The 18,053-nt window shown below is 36.2% G+C and overlaps 1 protein-coding gene across 2 annotated transcripts in view; it reads left to right on the forward strand.

Annotated features, from left to right (window-relative positions):
* Window positions 1-18,053, forward strand: part of WDR7 (WD repeat domain 7) — a 353,302-nt gene that overhangs the window by 122,414 nt on the left and 212,835 nt on the right. For both annotated transcript variants that reach the window (XM_007455287.1, XM_007455286.1), the window contains one exon: window positions 12,751-12,864. In XM_007455287.1, the coding sequence (XP_007455349.1) occupies window positions 12,751-12,864 (114 nt within the window). The remainder of the gene's footprint in view (window positions 1-12,750; window positions 12,865-18,053) is intronic.

Raw genomic sequence — 18,053 nt, forward strand, 5'->3', positions numbered from 1 at the left:
TGCTCGGTCGTTTGGTAAATGTGAGTGTAATTATAAAAAAAACCTGCCAAACTGTTTTCCAGAATAGCTGCAAAATTTTACATTTCTGCTAGCAGTGAATGGTATTTCCTGTTGGTCTGTATCCTTACCAGCATGATATAGTCAGGCTTTTTTTTTTTTTTTAATTAAAAAAATTTTTTGAAAATTTTGGTCATTCTAAGACATGCGTAGTGATGTCTCATGGTGATTTTAATTTGCATTTCCCTAATGACTAGTGATGTTGAGCTTGTTTTCACATGATTATTTGCAATCCATATATCCTCTTTGGTGAAACGACTGTTTAGGTCTTTTGTCCAAGTTTCTTTTTCTTTTAGGTTGCTTGTTTTCTTATCATTGGGTCTTTAGAGCTCTTCATATATACAGGTCCTTTAATAGATATGTAATCTTTTCAAATATTTTTCTTCAGTCTTTGGCTTGTCTTCATTTTCTTAACATCATTTACAGAACAAACGTTTTAAATTTTGATAAAGTCCAGCTTATCAGTTATATCTTTCATGACTCATGCTTTTAGTCATCTAAAAACTCATTGGCAAGCCCAAAGTCATGCAGATGTTTACTTCCAGAAGTGTTACAGCTTTCCATTTATATTAGGACTTGGTTTTTCCATTTGTTTGTTTATAAGTAGCATTCTTGCTTGTTTCATCCTTTTTAACATATAGCATATCTTCTACCATATCTTAACTTACTATCCATACTTAACACAGCTTAACGAGTTTTGCCTCTAGTCTCACAAGCCCTTGTTTATTTACTATCTATACTTATCACTTCTTATAATGGGCTTCATCCATCCAGATGTTTTTCTTGTTATCTGTAGAACTTAGTATTCTCAATAATGAAGTCAGAGCATATCACAATATTTATCTAAGTTAATACTGTGAGAAATTATTGGCATATCACAAATGCCTTTTGTGTCATCTTACTTCAGAATATTCCTACCAATTAAATGTGTCGTCTACTAGGATAGTATTAAAACGAGTCCTGTGTCCTTATTTTCAAATCAGTTATTCACTGTGTGTTAAGAGATTAAGAGGTCAAAAGCTTTCCTACTTATGTGTGTAGGATTGGCAATAACAGAAGTAATCATAAGATAAATTTGTTCTTTGAAATGTAAATATTCTGTTTTTGACTGCAAGTGGCTTATATATAAACAGATGTCCTAAGGTGTCTGCCAATGTAGTTCTAAAAGGAGTGAAGCAGCGCTTAATAAAAGTTTAAAAAAAGACAACTAAATGAGTTCATGAGATAGAAAAAAAGGTCGAATGTTGAATACTGAAGGTAGTAAGTACTTCTAGAGAAAAACATAATTTAATAAAATAAGCCAAAATTAGTAATAATAAAAGCAATGGTAATAGTATTAATGATATTAATAAAGCCGTTTATTGAGCACTTACTATATCCCAGGTGCTACACTAAGCTATACCACTTGTATCCATTATTGAATTTAATAGCTAATGTACCACTGTCTCATGTCTTGTTTTCATTGAGTTGCATACGAGGATACAAGGCAGCTTGGCTGAGTTGCCAGAAGTTATTACTTTTCACTGGTTGCCTTTTTGGGACTGTCTGCAAGTATAGATCAAACTCTCTGCCTTCATAATTGACTTCAAACAGCTACTTCTGGCTCTGTACAAACTAAATTTCTGGACTGCGCTGACGATGAGAAAGAGAAGTTATAGGGTTACCCTTACTTGTCCTAAAATCTCAAGTCTTAAAGTTCTTGTTTACTGTCATTGCACGACCACCAACCCTGGCAGTCTTGTGGTTATATTTACCACCTGTTGACCTGTTCTCTCCATGTACCATGCTGGAGCCTTAAAGAATAAAACATATTCCCTTCCTGCTTCATATTTTCTGTTAGCACCCTGTTTCTCATTGCCTTTAGGGCTCTCACCTTAACTGACCTTTTAGCCTCATTTTTGCCTCTCCACACACCTCGTATGCTTTTGCTACCCACTTCTGTAGCTACATCAGGATCCTCTAGCATATTGTCCTGTCTTCCTTGAATTTTTTTTCACTTTTTGTCATTCCATGGTAAATTCTCATATATACTTTAAGATGCAACTCAAATATTTCCTTTCCATGAGGTTCTTTTTGACATGTGCTCTCTTCCTCACCCCATCCCAAGCAGACTTAATTGATTTTTCTTCAGATGCTCACTGTATTTTCACTTAAAAAAATCTATATTTTCCACAAAGCTCTAAGTTTCTCTAAAGTCCTTGAGTTTTCCCCTTTTCATTTTTATCCCCTTTACCTACCATCATTCCAAAAGAAAGTCGAAGACTCTTCCCTCCTTGTCCTTCCCTATGTTCAATGCCCCCCCTCAAAAACAACTCTTGATTTTCTCCCCATTTATACCATCTTTATTTTTTTAAAAATCTAGATCATTGGTTTTCGAACAAAGTGGTATCCTTTCTTCAAATAAAAACTTGCATACACTGTGCTTGCGCACACACTCCCACAGATAAAAAGGTAAAGTTGGGGACTTTGGAGGGCTCCGTTTTCCTCCTGGCACTTCTAGGGAACTTGTAAGGGCTCCAAGAAGTAAGGTTTGCTACTTTAGAAAGTAGAAAGTTTTGCACTGGCCTTGTTGCTATGTCTGTTTTTGAGTCCTTCCAAATCATTGTTCATGTTGTTTCAGGAGAGATCTTTCTAAAACACAGATCAAATTATTTCTCATGCTTATATTTTGCTAATGAGTCCCCATGGCCTCACCTCACATGTGAGCTTCTTGGGAGGTAAGGGTGTCTCCTTCACTTTGTGTCACCTGGTATGGCTAGTTCCTGGCACGGGCTTGGTATGTAGTAGCCTGGGTGTTGAAGATAATGAGGGAACTTGTTACGGTTACCCATTTTCTTCATATTTGTGGCTTTGCTTTACTCAGATTGGCAGTGCCAGCCTCTTTCTTATTCAGATCCCTCCCATCTTTCAGGCCCAGCCCAAATCTTCACTCCCTATTTCAAAGCTATCCTTAGCTTTAGCAGCTTTTATCAGTTTACCTTTCTTTGATTTCTAAAGCAAGTTACTGTGATTATAAAGAACAACATGCTGATCTATTTAGTGCACCTTTTTTGTTACCGCTTGGTGGTATAACCTCTGTCTGGGTAATCCTAGCAACAACAACAAAAGCCATAAATGGTTTCAAAGGTATTCTTATCCAGGAGGATATACTTTACCCAGTTTTGAGATATATACTTTGGGTTTCTCAGTCAGCCAGAGGTCATTATTTTAAGTTTATGCTTTAGTACAGTTGTGTGTCAAGACAGATTTGCCTTTGTTTCTCAACATGTTGTAGGTTGAACAATAAATCTTCGTTTTATTGTGTCTTCTGAAACCAAAATTGCTGTTGAGTCAGCTCACAGCCTGCAAATCAAACAGAAATCTTTGAAAAAGTACATGCAATGAATTAAAAGTATTAGGTGTGATTTTTACCTTGGATGTGTTTCAGGTTCTTGTTGGGAAAGACAAGAAAGGGGATAAAGCTTTATCCCCTTACATTAATATTCTATTGCTATAGTATACTTCCTAATTATGTTTTCTGTTCCTTGTGTATTTTTCAGTAAGTGTGTTTCCTCTGTTGCTTTCAGAATTGTTTATAATTGCATTTCATGTGAGAGCAGTTTTCTTAAAAAAAAAAAAAGTGCTAACTAGGAAAAATGTATTTCATCCCATTAAAAATAGCTATCAAAACTTATGTTACCAAATGACTATTATATTTGTATTCAGGCTTGAAGACATTTTGTTTATTTTTAACTCTATTTTTCATTTCTCTAATTGCTCTGTGGCCCTTAATAAACTAACTTGTTTTTGATAAATTGAAATGATCTCTATTTAGATTTAGGGATAAATACCTTCACCATTTCTTATAGGAAGGCTTTTCTCTGAGACATCTATAATGTTATATTTTATATTTTTGATGTTATTGGGGAAGGAAAAGTGGATACTGTGTCTTTAATGGAAAGCAAAAGGTTATCTTTCTCTGGCCTTTGTGTGTATGTGCTGATGTGGATGTAGGCAGCCAGACAGGCAATGTGTGCAGAGAGACTAGGGAACTGGCTGCAGATCGATAGACGTGGTGTGAAGTGAATTAATGCGAGGCAGACCGTCTGTCTGTCATAAGGATTGCGGGGAATGCGGAGCGGTGTGGTCAGTCAATGAGGAGATCTGCTTCCAATAAATTCAAGCCTGCTGCCTGAAAATAAATTCTAGATATGCACCCTCTCTCTTCCTTATTGTGAAATTTTACTTTATTCAAAGTAAATGTATGTATCAGATTCTTGCCTCATGTACTTTAATTGGACCGCTGGAAAACCACAGTTGGGAAAAACTGATGAAATAAAAATACCTGCTATTCTTTTAGATCCATTTTTCAATCTCAGTGGAAATCTATATTTTAATGGGAATCAGAAATATAATGTTTGTTAATATTTGTAAATATTCTGGTATACATTTTTCTTTCTGAGTCCTAAGAATATTGTTTAACACTTCCCTCTAATCTCCAATAAAATAATAATGAATTTAAATGGTTTTATATTGCAGTACTGGTTAAAGTGCTGTGTTTTAAATGTTATTCTATTAAAATTTAATATTTAGTCTTTGATTGTTAAGTTAATCACATGACACTGAAGTCTTCTGAGTTCACATTATTAATCATTACTCAGATATTATTAGCCAATAGGAAGAAAATGTTTATAAAGGTATTGGGTTGGCCAAGAATTTCCTTGGGATTTTTCCATAACAACAGAAACCCAATGATTTACAAGCTTTTGAAAGATAAATCTTATAATAATGGACCTGATTTTACAGATGGGAAGAGGCAAGTGCAGTTTTATCTCATTGATTTTGAGAACTGTATTTCCATATTTACATTAAAAAATGCTTTTCTAAAGTGATTAAAAGTATTGCATACAAATGGGACAGTTGTCTATGTACATCTCTCACAATGAATAGTGGTCTAAGTATTTAGAAATCTAGATGGCGTGAAGATCTCATCATACTCTTCCCTGTCCTCTGTTTCTTACTTCTGCTGCTGCCACAGCCAAGCCTCCTTCCTTCCTCTGCTGTGTCCAAACTTACTGATAACAATTTTCTCCTCCATTCCATTTTTTCCTTGTTCTCCTTCTGATTCACAGCGTAGAACCCATTTATACCTATTGTCTGCATAATGTGTGTTCATTTTTTTTATTTTGTGAATCTGGATTTGGTTTTTTAAGTACCTCACATTTTCCCATTACTTCTTTGTATCTTTTTTTATTGTATCTCTTTGTTGTACCTTTTTATTGTATGTCTTTCACCAAAGCACACTTACTATTATTTTATAGTATATTTAAATAGCATAATTTGTGTCATGGGATTGAAGGTATTGAGTTCTATTCACGATGTATTTATTGAATCTTTATGAGATGTTCTTTACTGCCAAGTATTTTGTGGATATTCAGAAAATGAATGTCTTAGATTTTATGGCATAGTTTGACAGATAAGATCACTTACATCAAGGACATAAGAAAATAGCAAAGTACTGCCATATACTTAATTGACAGTGCTTATAATCTTGATTATCAATATGCAAGAAACTGAAGCCTCCATGTCGGTGTCCTAATATTTCTCAGGGATATTTCATCATCTTACTGATAGTGGAGAGTGACGAGGTGACTTTTATATTTCAAAAAGTTTAGTTTTTTAATACCAGGAAGAAAGTGATACATTTTTTTTCTGGTCATTGTGTTTCATTGCAAATAGCATTGTATTGTGGCATAACCTCAATTCTTTTTAGTGACAGTGATGTAGTACCTTCTATTGTATCTTTTTTTTTTTTAAGTTAGGTTTATTGAGTGTAATTTATATGTAGTAAAATTCACTCTTTTTAGTGTACAGTTCTGTGAATTTTAAACAAATGTAGATAGTCATATTTCTACTCCCACGATTAAAATATAGATTATTTTTATTATTCTAAAATATTTGCTTAGACCATTTTGTAGTCAGTCTTCCTATCACACCCCTAGCCTCTGGCAATCACTGATTTGATTTGTATCCTATAGTTTTGCCTTATGCAGAATGTCTGCTGTCTATTATGTCTGCCTATTATAAGATAGTAATGTAGCATGTAACTAAATACTGTGGAGATTAGAAATATGGAGGTTATGGCTGGGAATTTAAAAATACGTTTCTTTTTTTTTTTTTGGCAGGTAACGATTACCATGCTTAGAAGGGTTAAATAATGGGTTTTGCTCATCTTTTACCATAACTTTATGGTCCAAAAGTTCAAAAGGAAATCTTCTATCATGTCCTTAAAACAAACTTATTAAAATTAGCTTTAAATGATCTGTGCCATTTGTATTTGATTGTAGTAATTTGGCCTTTCCATTCTCAGTATCTCTTACCTTTATATCTTCCAACAAAGGTTGGAATCTTAGGTATTTTGTTATCATGACAATGCCCAGTTCGACTTCAAGTTAAGATATTTTAGCTGATCCTTAAAAATGGAAATATATAGAATTTTGAAGTAACCAAATCAATCTTTTTGTATTGATTTGTAACAAAATAACCCAGAAAATTTGACTATAAGAACTAACAGAATGAGTTACAAATATGGTCAAAATCAAGAATATAGTTTAATTTTTTAAATTAAAAAGGGAACATTACTCCTTCCTGGCACAAGAAAAACATTCAGGGTGAATTTGTTTTCTTATTGCATATACGTGTTCTATGTGGTCCTTGTCTCCCTGTTTTCTTCAGCTACACGGCAGAAATGATGCCAGAAGAAAACACAGAAGCGGTATGGATTTCTTGGTTGATCTGGAATGGTAGAAAAGCAAACTTTTTTTTTTTTGGCGGAGTGGGGGCCTCTCACTGTTGTGGCCTCTCCCGTTGAGGAGCACAGGCTCCGCAGGCTCAGCGGCCATGGCTCACGGGCCCAGCTGCTCCACGGCATGTGGGATCTTCCCGGACCGGGGCACGAACCCGTGTCCCCTGCATCAGCAGGCGGACTCCCAACCACTGCACCACCAGGGAAGCCCCAAACTTTAAAAGACAGCTTCTTTGAGATATAATTCATATGCCATTAAATTCACACTTAAAACGGTACAATCCAGTGGCTTTTAGCATATTCTGAGTTGTGCAGCTATCACCACCATCAATTTCAGAACATTTTCATTACACCAAAAAGAAACCATAGACTCATTAGTATAACTAGATGAAGTCATGCGACGTGTGCTCTTTTGTGGCTGGTTTCTTTTACTTAGTGCTTCATTTCCTTGTATTGCTGATTAATATGCCATTGTATGACTTTATCACAATTATCTATTCATCAGTAAATTGTGATATATTTATACATTTATTCGTCAGTCTTTGGACATTCAGATTGTTTATACACTCTGGCTTTTATGGGTAATGCTGCTGTGAACATTCCTGTACAAGTCTTTGTGTGGACATATGTTTTCATTCCCTGGCAGTGGAATTGCTGGGTCACAGGATAACTCTATGCTTAACCTTTTGAGGAACCACCAGACTGTTTACTGTAGAGTGCTGAGAATGCTTTATATAGTCTAGGTACTAGTCCCTTGTTGGGTATGTGATTTGTGAATCTTTTAAGTCTGTAGCTTGTCTTTTTAACCTTATAATAGGGTCATTTATAGAGCAAAAGTTCTTAATTTTAGTGAAGTCCACTTTACCAGTTTTTCCTTTTATGGATTGTGCTTTTGGTGTCAAGTCTGGCCTCAGGTACCAAAGATTTTCTCCTACTATTTTTTTTTTTAAGTTTTATAGTTTTATGTTCTACATTTAAGTCCATGATTCACTTTGAGTTGATTTTTAAATAAGGTGTGAGCCGTAGTTCAAAGTTCATACTTTTTGTGTGTGGATATCCAGTTGTAGCAGCCCATTTGTTGAAAAGGCTATCTTTCCTCCATTGATTTGCTTTTTGCACCTCTGTCAAATAACATTGGACATATTTGTGTTTGTCTTTTTCTGGTTTTCTATTCTGTTCGCTTAACCTAAAACCAAATAGTTTGAATAACTTTAAATGATAAGTCTTGATTTTTCCTACCTTTTTCCTACCAAATAGTTTTAATAACTTTAAATGATAAGTCTTGATTTTTCCTACCTTATTTTTTTTTCAAAAATTCTTTTAGCTATTCTAGTTCCTTTGTCTTTCTGTATAATTTTAGAAATATTTGGCTGTATGTACAAAAAATCGTGCTGGGATTTTGATAGTAATTACATTAAACCTGTATACAGAAAATTGACATCATTACTATGTAGAATCTTTCAACCTATGAACATGGTATGTCTCTCCATTTCATTTATTTATATCTTTGATGTTTCGTCAGTGTTTTGTAGGTTTCATCTATTTTTTTTTTTTTTTGGTATTTACATCTTTTCAGTCTTTTTTACAGTATTTCAGTCTTTTTTGAACCAGTGTTACTAGTATTTTTCTTTTAAGTTTAGGTGTCCACGTATTCATTGTTAGCATATGGGAATATAATTAAGAATTTTTTTCTTGTATTTTGCAGCCTTGCTGTACTCACTTATTTGTTCGCTTATTTTTTGTAGATTCCTTTAGATTTTCCACATAGACAGTTATTTTTTCATTGAGTAGGATTACCTCATCCATTCCAAACTGTATGTGTTTTCTTTTCTTGCTTTATTGCACTGGCTAGAAATTTCCAATGCTGTGGGGTTTTTTGTTTTGTTTTGTTTTGTTTTGTTTTTTACATCTTTATTGGGGTATAATTGCTTTACAATGTTGTGTTAGTTTCTGCTGTATAATGAAGTGCTATGTGTATACATATATCCCCATATCCCCTCCCTCTTGCGCCTGCCTTCCACCCTCCCTATTCCACCCCTCTAGGTGGTCACAGAGCATTGAGCTGATCTCCCTGTGCTATGCAGCTGCTTCCCACTAGCTATCTATTTTACATTTGGTAGTGTATATATGTCAGTGCCACTCTCTTACTTCATCCCAGCTTCCTCTTCCCCCTCCCTGTGTCCTCAAGTCCATTTTCTACGTCTGCGTCTTTTTTCCTGTCCTGCCCCTAGGTTCATCAGAACGATTTTTTTTTTTAGATTCCATATATATGTGTTAGCATATGGCATTTGTTTTTCTCTTTCTTACTGACCTCACTCTGTATGACAGACTCTAGGTCCATCCACCTCCCTACAAATAACTCAATTTTGTTTCTTTTTATGGCTGAGTAATATTCCATTGTATATATGTTAAATAAGAGTGGCACTGTGGACATCTTTGCTTCATTCTTGATCACAGGAGGAAAGCATTCAGCCTTTCACTGTTAAGTATAATGTTAGCTGCAGATTTTTAGTAGGTGCTCTTATTAACTTGAGCAAGTTCCTCTCTCTCTTCTATTTGTATTTTTCTGAGGGTTTTTTTAAATCATGAATTGTTGTCAAATTTTATCAAGTTACTGACATGCTCATATGATTTTTTTTCTTCTTTAACCTCTTAATATTTTGGATTACATTGATTGATATTTTGAATTAATGTAAGGATCGTGTTACACTGATTCAAAAATCAGTGTAATACTTATATTTTGTCAAGGATTTTTGAGACTATATTCATGAGAGATATTGATTTGTAGTTTTATTTTTTGTTGTTGTTTGTACAGTTGACCCTTGAACAACATGGGTTTGAACTGAGTGGGTTCACTTATATGTGGATTTTTTTCAGTAGTAAATACTACAGTACTACATGATCTGTGGTTGGTTGTATCCATGGATACGGAGGGCCAACTATAAGTTACACCCAGATTTTTGACTACACAGAGGTTTGGTGCCCCTAACCCCTGCATTGTTTAAGGGTCAACTCTATTTTCTTTTCTTCTGCCAAGATATATAGGATTTTATAACCCTTACTTTGTTTTGGAAAGCATCGATCAAAGAACCAGTTTCAACATAGATACTTCTTGGTCTTTCAACCTTGGTTACTTTGAGATATCCACGTTTGCTTCTTAAGCTCTGTTCCAAAATACTGAATGCCCTCAGTTGAACAGTTGTCTAGTATAGCCCAAGAACACCGTGGAGGACTTCACAGTAATTATACTCAATATCATGTGATTCCATGACTTCTCATGCTTGTGCTGTGATATTCTGTCATGCCTCCTATCCTGCCCTGAGCAACTCAGTCCCTGGGAGGACTTACTGGTAAAAGGATATTGGGGTTGAAATCGGAAGATCTACACATCAATACTGGTTCTTGAATTTAGTACCTGTGTTATGCCGAGCAAGTACTTGACCTCTCTGATTAAATGAGATAAATTTAAATGGATTTATAAACTTGTTACACATAAATAGTAGCTTTATTTTCATGGAATCCCTTAATTTTACAGGAAAGGAAAATACTAATAATAAATGATTGTTGCCATCTAAACTGTTCCTTAATATCATTTCCCTGTTTCTCTGATCATTTTCAAAATTATCAAGTGTTAAGCATGGAATGAGACTGAAAGATTTCAGAGATTTATATTTTGGTTTAATAATCTGAAACAACGATCTTTGATTTTGTGCTTAAGCAGTAAGTCTGTAGAAATGTGGCGTTTACCTTCTTATCTCTTCTTTGTGATTATTTTACTGGTAACCATCTTTAATCAAATAATTAACATAATATTATTTTTCTAGTAATTCCCCTTCTTTATTTTAAAATTTTATCTTGAAAACCTAACAACAAAAGTGATGCTGTAAAGGGGTGGCCTTTGTCATGTTTTGTTCTTGGGGACCATTCATCTGGCACTGTTCGTTCTTTCGTTGGAGCGATACTGAGTAGAGTGGCTGCGCTAAAATGACGTTCTCCCCAAATTTAAATCGTTAGGCCTCGGAACTGCCTACTGGTAGGTCTACTTCTGGATCATTCATGGTGGTTAATGACTAAGATTCTTCCTCTTGGTGCCTTTCATAAACCTGAGGCAGCAAGGTTGAATTTCATATAGAAATTCCGTTAATGCATCTTGGAAGAAAAGAAATCCTGGAATATTTGTAGCTTCCGGTTTTAAAAATATTGTGTTGGATTTTATATGTGCATTTATCGAAGTACTTATTAAGAAGATTTGATTAAAAGGTTCAACTCCTGAAGTAACTTCCAGTGGGTGAGGTTTTTATATACCATAATTGAGCAATACCTCTTGGTAACCATGTGTAAAATATTGGACACCTCCGCCTATCCATTGCCAAATTAGATGCAAATTGACAACAAAGTATAGGCATTTTCCTCTTTTTGAAAGTTTGCTTTACAACCCTTCACTTTTATGAAAGATTGTCGTTAGTACCTGTTTTTGCTGATTGAAAGATAGCTAAAGAGGATTTTCGCTTTTATGAAAAAAGACAAAAGGCAATAATAGCACTCAGCGTTTGTTTAGCAGTGAGCTGTTACAGAGCCAGGCACACCAAGAGCGGCTTAGAGTGGCACCACCAAGCTCCTTCCCTGGGAGCTAGCTCAGCATCTCAGCATCAAGTTGCCATTGGTTTGAATTGTGTCTGTGAGCATCTGTGCTTTGTCTTGAATTCTGTGCATTTGTTAGGAAGATGTGTCCTAAGGTGATTGCTTCTTTGCTTTATGTCATTCTGGCTTACGAAAGGTTTCACAGCAGTGCTCTACTTTCAGATAGTGGAGGGGGGGAACCTATGTATCATCAAAGATGGGAAAATAGGTAAGTAAGGAAGAGACCTTTGTATGAACTTTCAAATTCTCAGGTGGTTTACAGAATGGAAGTTTTTGGTGCCCTGATCTAGTTCACCTGTCTGCTTTCAGTTAGGTGCTTTCAGTTCCATAATTATCTGACCTCATATCTAATTCCTTCAGAGACAGAGAGATATTATGCTCTTGGGGCAAATGCATTTCAGGTCTTTTACACAGAATCAGAACACAGATCCCTCCTTTGTCATCATCCTTCTTCCCAACCCCCAAATTACAAGCAAACTAATATTAAAGAGAAGTAAACTTTTAAAATAGTCCTTCACTCTCTAGGTTGTTTTCTCCCTCTTTTTAGCATAATTATGTCTAAATTTGCTAAAGTAACTGTAGCAAAAACATTGAAAGGAATCAAGTAAAACTGTAATTTACTTCATCATTTTTCTGTTCCCAGATCTTAGTTAAAAGTCAATATAGTTTGCATCCATGTACACACACACACACACACACACACACACACACACACACACACACAATATATAAAGCAATAGAACACACGTGAATATTTTGTTCATTAATTTCTGTCTCTCCCTAATTTTGGTGAATATATTGTATTTTTTTTTAACATATTGCATTTGCATCCAGTAAGTCAATTAAAATGCTTTAAGAGTTTTTGTCCACCTTTCTTTTTTTTTTTTATGAATTTATTTATTTTATTTATTTATTTTTGGCTGCGTTGGGTCTTCATTGCTGTGAGGGGGCTTTCTCTACTTGTGGTGAGCAGGGGCTACTCTTCTCTGCAGTGCACGGGGCTTCTCATTGCTGTGGCTACTGTTGCAGAGCACGGGCTCCAGGCGCGTGGGCTTCAGCAGTTGTGGCTTGCCGGCTCTAGAGCGCAGGCTCAGTAGTTGTGGCGCACGGGCTTTGTTGCTCCGCGGCATGTGGGATCTTCCTGGACCAGGGCTCGAACCCATGTCCCCTGCATTGGCAGGAGGATTCTCAACCACTGCACCACCAGGGAAGCCCCACCTTTCTTTTAGTTTTTAAAAACTAACCCTTGTGCTTCCCATTTGTTTTAGCTGGGGTCTCAGCAGAAGCCATGCAGACTATTACCACTGCTCCTGATGCCTCAGGGCCAGAAGCCAAAGTCCAAGAGGAAGAGCACGACCTTGTGGATGATGACATCACCACTGGTAACCATGATATCTTTAACATCCAGTATTGGAAAATGCTTTTAGGTCGTTTACAGTGGGGTTAAATATGTTGATGGAAACTTGCACTGATGGAGTGTTTAGTTTTTGATACCCTTTAGTGCCCTTTTTGATATTGAAGTAGAAAGAAGCAGACTGTTTATTTGGTCCAGGTTTGCTCATTGTTGCTATAACAGTGAACCTGCTAGCTGTGCATTTGATTTTCTGAGAACCTTCTAATTCAGAGGCTAGGATCATTACTAAAGCCTTGGGACATGTAGAGGAGTACACTTATTGTGTTATGAAAAGTTTTGCAGTTATAGTAGAGGGTAAACTGAAAATATCAAAGTTGTAATAGCAATTTATGCAACACAGGCTACATGAGGAAACTTACAGATACTCTTTGTACCTATACTATAGAAATGAATGGAATGCTCAATATCCAAAGAATTTAAATAACGAAAAAGCCTTCCTTAACATGTTGTCAGAGCAGCTAGCATGCTGCAGCCTGTAGATCGTTCAGGGAGAATCCTATATAAATTGCATTATGAAAAATATGGTAGGTGCACTGAGAGAAACCTGTTTCAAGCAAAATAATTTTATTTTGGGATAACCAGCATTGTAGAGCACAAGAGGTACTACAAAAGGGAAAACTGGCCAATTTAGCCATTCACTTTGAAAAATCTGATTTTTCCCCTGGCTGTTTAAAAGGAATTCCTCTAATAATATCACCGCAAAACAAATAGAAATCGGGCTTCCCTGGCGGCGCAGTGGTTGAGAGTCCACCTGCCAACGCAGGGGACACAGGTTTGTGCCCCGGTCCGGGAGGATCCCACGTGCCGTGGAGCAGCTGGGCCCGTGAGCCATGGCCGCTGAGCCTGCGCGTCCAGAGCCTGTGCTCCGCGACGGGAGAGGCCACAACAGTGAGAGGCCCGCGTACTGCAAAAAAAACAACAAAAAAACCAAGTAGAAATTATATCATGACAGATATTTGCTTGTATTTTGAATGAATTCTTATTTGAATGCTGTAGCTAGGCTAATATACATAGCTGTATTAATTTTATTTTTGTAGTAATCTGGGGCTTAATTCTTCAATTAACTGAATTAAACAGCTGACCAAGCTAGCAATTAAAATATGAAGTATAATTTAGTGCTTTTGTATAGGCAGAAATTCATATTTGAAATTTTTCTTTTGAGTAAGAGCAAATGAGGTATGAATATTGTCTTAACGACACTTGGATCTGAGCTTGGCAGTCTTTGTGTTTGCTGTATAAAAGTAAAGAAGCATGGATAAAGCTGTGTTAAGTGTTGGCGATGATCAATTGGAACTAATTAAATTTATTTGAAATGAAGAGTCTTAACTGGAAGAGGACAGCTGGAAAAACTGGGAAGAAAAAATTGAGTCTTGATTGAGACAATTTAAACCTTCACCCTGTCATTTAAAAAATATGCTGCCGCTTCTTTCTAAATCTCTCTTTTGAAAGCTGGTATCTATTGATCGGCTCTACAAAGTAATGCCAGTGTGCCTTGGTCAACACACACCCTCGGTTGTGCTTAGCATTCCAGCCGAAGGTTTATCAGATTCTTTCCTTTAACCAAATGTCTTAAATTACATATCAAAGCCATATTAGCCACTTTCACAGATTAATACTGTTTTATGTAGGAAAAATATTAAAACCTATTCCTAATTTTTAAAAATATTGTATAGTATGCATGGGAAATATACTCCCCCCTCCAAGGGAATTGTTTCAGGTTTTGCAATACTCTGTATGTTTAAAATCTGTTTTAACAACAGTAGTAGTGTTTTCTTGAAAGTAAAAAGAATGGCGTTAAGATTGTTTCTAGATTATTTATCATTTTAGAGTCAGAAGAATATTATTCTATACCTGTGCATTTGCTTTTGTATGTGTACTTTTATTTTTGGTATTGCAATTTAAATGTTTATGTAGATATATAGTCAGTATTTGTAAATAACATGTTATTTTCATTACAATATGAAGAGGTGATAATTAATGTTAATGGAGTAAATCTCACTAAAAACTGATAGACATAGAAAAAATTTTAGATAAATCATTGTCTGTTTTTTTAAGGTAGACCTTTTAGGTGAGTTTGTTAATTATCTTTATGCAGTTTTCGCTGAGGTAAAGGATGGCGTTCTGTGTGAGGATGAAGCTATACACCCCCTAAATGTGGCATTTTAAAACATCTTCCCTTAATATCAGGTTAAAAAGAATTTGCGAAGGGTTTCACTCACAAACCTGTATGGACCCCTTTAAGAAAGTCACTGTATTCTGCTGTGGGTCATACTATAGTGTCCTACCGCTTGTTCAATATGGCAAGGACACAAACTGACCATATAACAGTGATAAAGAGTCAGGAGCCACTGACATTGTCAAAAAGAAACAACTTGATACTAGATCAGCAGCACAGTGGACAGATTCAGCTGCTCACAACAAATGCAACGATGATACATGGATTTGGATGGGTGTGTTGACTCGATATTTGTTGTATTTTTTGTAGCATTTAAATTTAATTTATAAAAAAAGATGAGAAATGCTATGGAAAAAGAAAAAATAGAGAAAGGTAAGAGAACTTGAAAGCAGTATTAATTGTTAACTTACTTTGTACCAACCACTTTATTCTTGACACTAACAATGTTTCTTTGAAGTGTGTTCTAGTATATTTGTCCAGATACAGAGATGAGGAAACAAGCTCAGGGGAGGTCATGTTCATGGGACTGAAAATGAGTCCTGCCTGACTCCAGAGCTGATGTGTAGGCTTGAGCACCACCCCGCACTGCCTCATAGTCTCCAACTCATTGAAGTTCGGCATCTTTTCACTTTCTTTTGAAATGGGAGATGATGTCACCATCCACCTTTATTGCTTACAATAGCGAGCATAAGCCTGATATTTGCCGGCTATATTATTGTCTAGAAGGCAAACTTGTTATTCTAAATTTAGAGCAAGAGATTATCTCCCTTAAGGGGGAAAATCAGCACGTATTTGTTCTTTAAATGTTCTTTTAAAATTTGTTCTTTAAATTATTTAGGACTGCTATGATGTTAAGACCGTAAATACAGTTAGTGTTCATTACTAAACAGTTGTTACATACAGGCAAAATGAAATTTGTATTGTTCTGTCTAGCTTTTTGAAGTCACCAATATAAAACCGACACCTTAACATAGATTCACACAGCAGAGTCAACATTCCTAGTATATTGTTAGAGCTGAAAAGCACGTCTTGTCTGAGACTAAATATTGATTGATTAATTTTACCATTTACTGAGGCTCTGTTCATAAAATGTTCATACATTTGTTTTGACTGAAAGATAGGAATTCATCCTGTTAAAGATAAGCTCTAAGGAACAAAATTTAGGGCATTATATATTCAGAAATATATAACACTTTCTTAACAGAGAGACAGAGGCCTTATAATTCGTAAACTAGAATAAGACTTTCTGCATTGCACCATTTCCCTTTCTCATTCTTTAATTTATAACTGACAGTCTAAAAACAGTACAGATCTACGTGAATTTTAAATCATTTGTTTTAAACTGTTACCACTACTTTTGTGATTGACTTCAGAATGTTAGCTACTACAAAATATGAGTTTACTGTTATTAAGATTTTGGGTAATTATAAATGACTAGTGCTGTGGTTTACTTACCATGCAGTTTTCTTTTTTAAGAAAAATAAGTGTGAATTTCATAGTTTTCTGAAATATGTCTTCAAGTAATTTACCTTTGTATACATTTTTTTTTAATCTGGGAGAAGAAAATTTAAATTAAAATATTTTTTGCTGTTTAGTGTTTAATACTCAGTTTTAGTTATACGTTGATAGGATGTTAAGTAGAATATTTCTAAATATGATATTTGAGAGTTGACAGGAATATTAAAATACAGCCCAAAGTATGGCTTTTTGTCATTCATTTTCTCTTTTCATATTTTCCACTCTGGGTGATTGACTTTCCCTTTTCTTTGGTTTTAACTACCACATCCATGTTAAAGACTATCAAATCTGTATCTCCAGCCTAGGCTTGTGTTCTGAGTGTCACATTAATATGTCCTCCTGCCCAAATGTCCCATAGATACCTAAATACCAAGTCCAAAGTGAGCTCATATTGATTTCTAAAACTCATCTCCTTTTATATTTATATTTCATAAAAGGCATCACTGAGGGTACCGTCAACTGCCTAACACCCCAAACCAGAAACCAAGGAATAATCCTGGCTTTCTTACTTTCCAAGTGTCCACTGGTAGTTGGTACCAGATCCTGTAAACTATACCTCTTAAATATCTCCCAATGATTTTCCCCTTCTCCACTTCCACACAGATTACCTACGTCCAGACTTTAATTTTTTCTACTTTGGATTATTATTATATTCTCCGGTAAACATCTTCCTGTCTCCATTCCCTCCCCTTCCAGTTCATGTCTTTCATTACTCTGAGAGTTTCAGAAGCCACTGCATCACCTTTCACCCTCATTAACTGCTGCTTAATGGTTTCCCATTAACTATAGCACAAAACCCAAACACCTTAGGAGGTATCTAGGGCTCTTCAAATACCTGACCCCTGGCTCTAGCTTCAGTGGCTGCTGTAGCAATACTGAACTTAGTTTCCTCAGAGTACCCTGCTGTTTCATGACCCTTACTTTGCCTGTGCCCCTCCATCTGGCTGCTATGCTCTCAATTCTCTCACATGTGAGGTGAAGTTCTGAGAGGTCTCTTCAAACCCAGCGTGAGTGTCACCATCTCCCCGAAGCCCTCCTGGACCCCCTTATGTAAGATCCCCCAGTTCGTTGTATGCATTTCTGCTGTTGCACTCTGTAACACTGTTAAGTGACCGTTTACTTTTCCTCTGTGAGTCACGTGTGTGCGTGACTTTTACCTCTGTATATTTCTAGCACTAAAAGAGTGCCCTGGTCCATAGCATCCTCTCAATAAATGTTTACTGAATGAGTGATTGAATTAGTGAAGCCATATGATCACTCATTTCAAAGAGCACTCCTGGGCTTCCCTGCTGGCGCAGTGGTTGAGAGTCCACCTGCCGATGCAGGGAACGCGGGTTCATGCCCCAGTCCGGGAAGATCCCACATGCCGCGGAGCGGCTGGGCCCGTGAGCCATGGCCGCTGAGCCTGCGCGTCCGGAGCCTGTGCTCCGCAACGGGAGAGGCCGCAACAGTGAGAGGCCCAC

The sequence above is a fragment of the Lipotes vexillifer genome, unplaced genomic scaffold (assembly GCF_000442215.2).
Source record: "Lipotes vexillifer unplaced genomic scaffold, Lipotes_vexillifer_v1.1 scaffold1399, whole genome shotgun sequence".
NCBI classification, from domain to species: domain Eukaryota; kingdom Metazoa; phylum Chordata; class Mammalia; order Artiodactyla; family Lipotidae; genus Lipotes; species Lipotes vexillifer.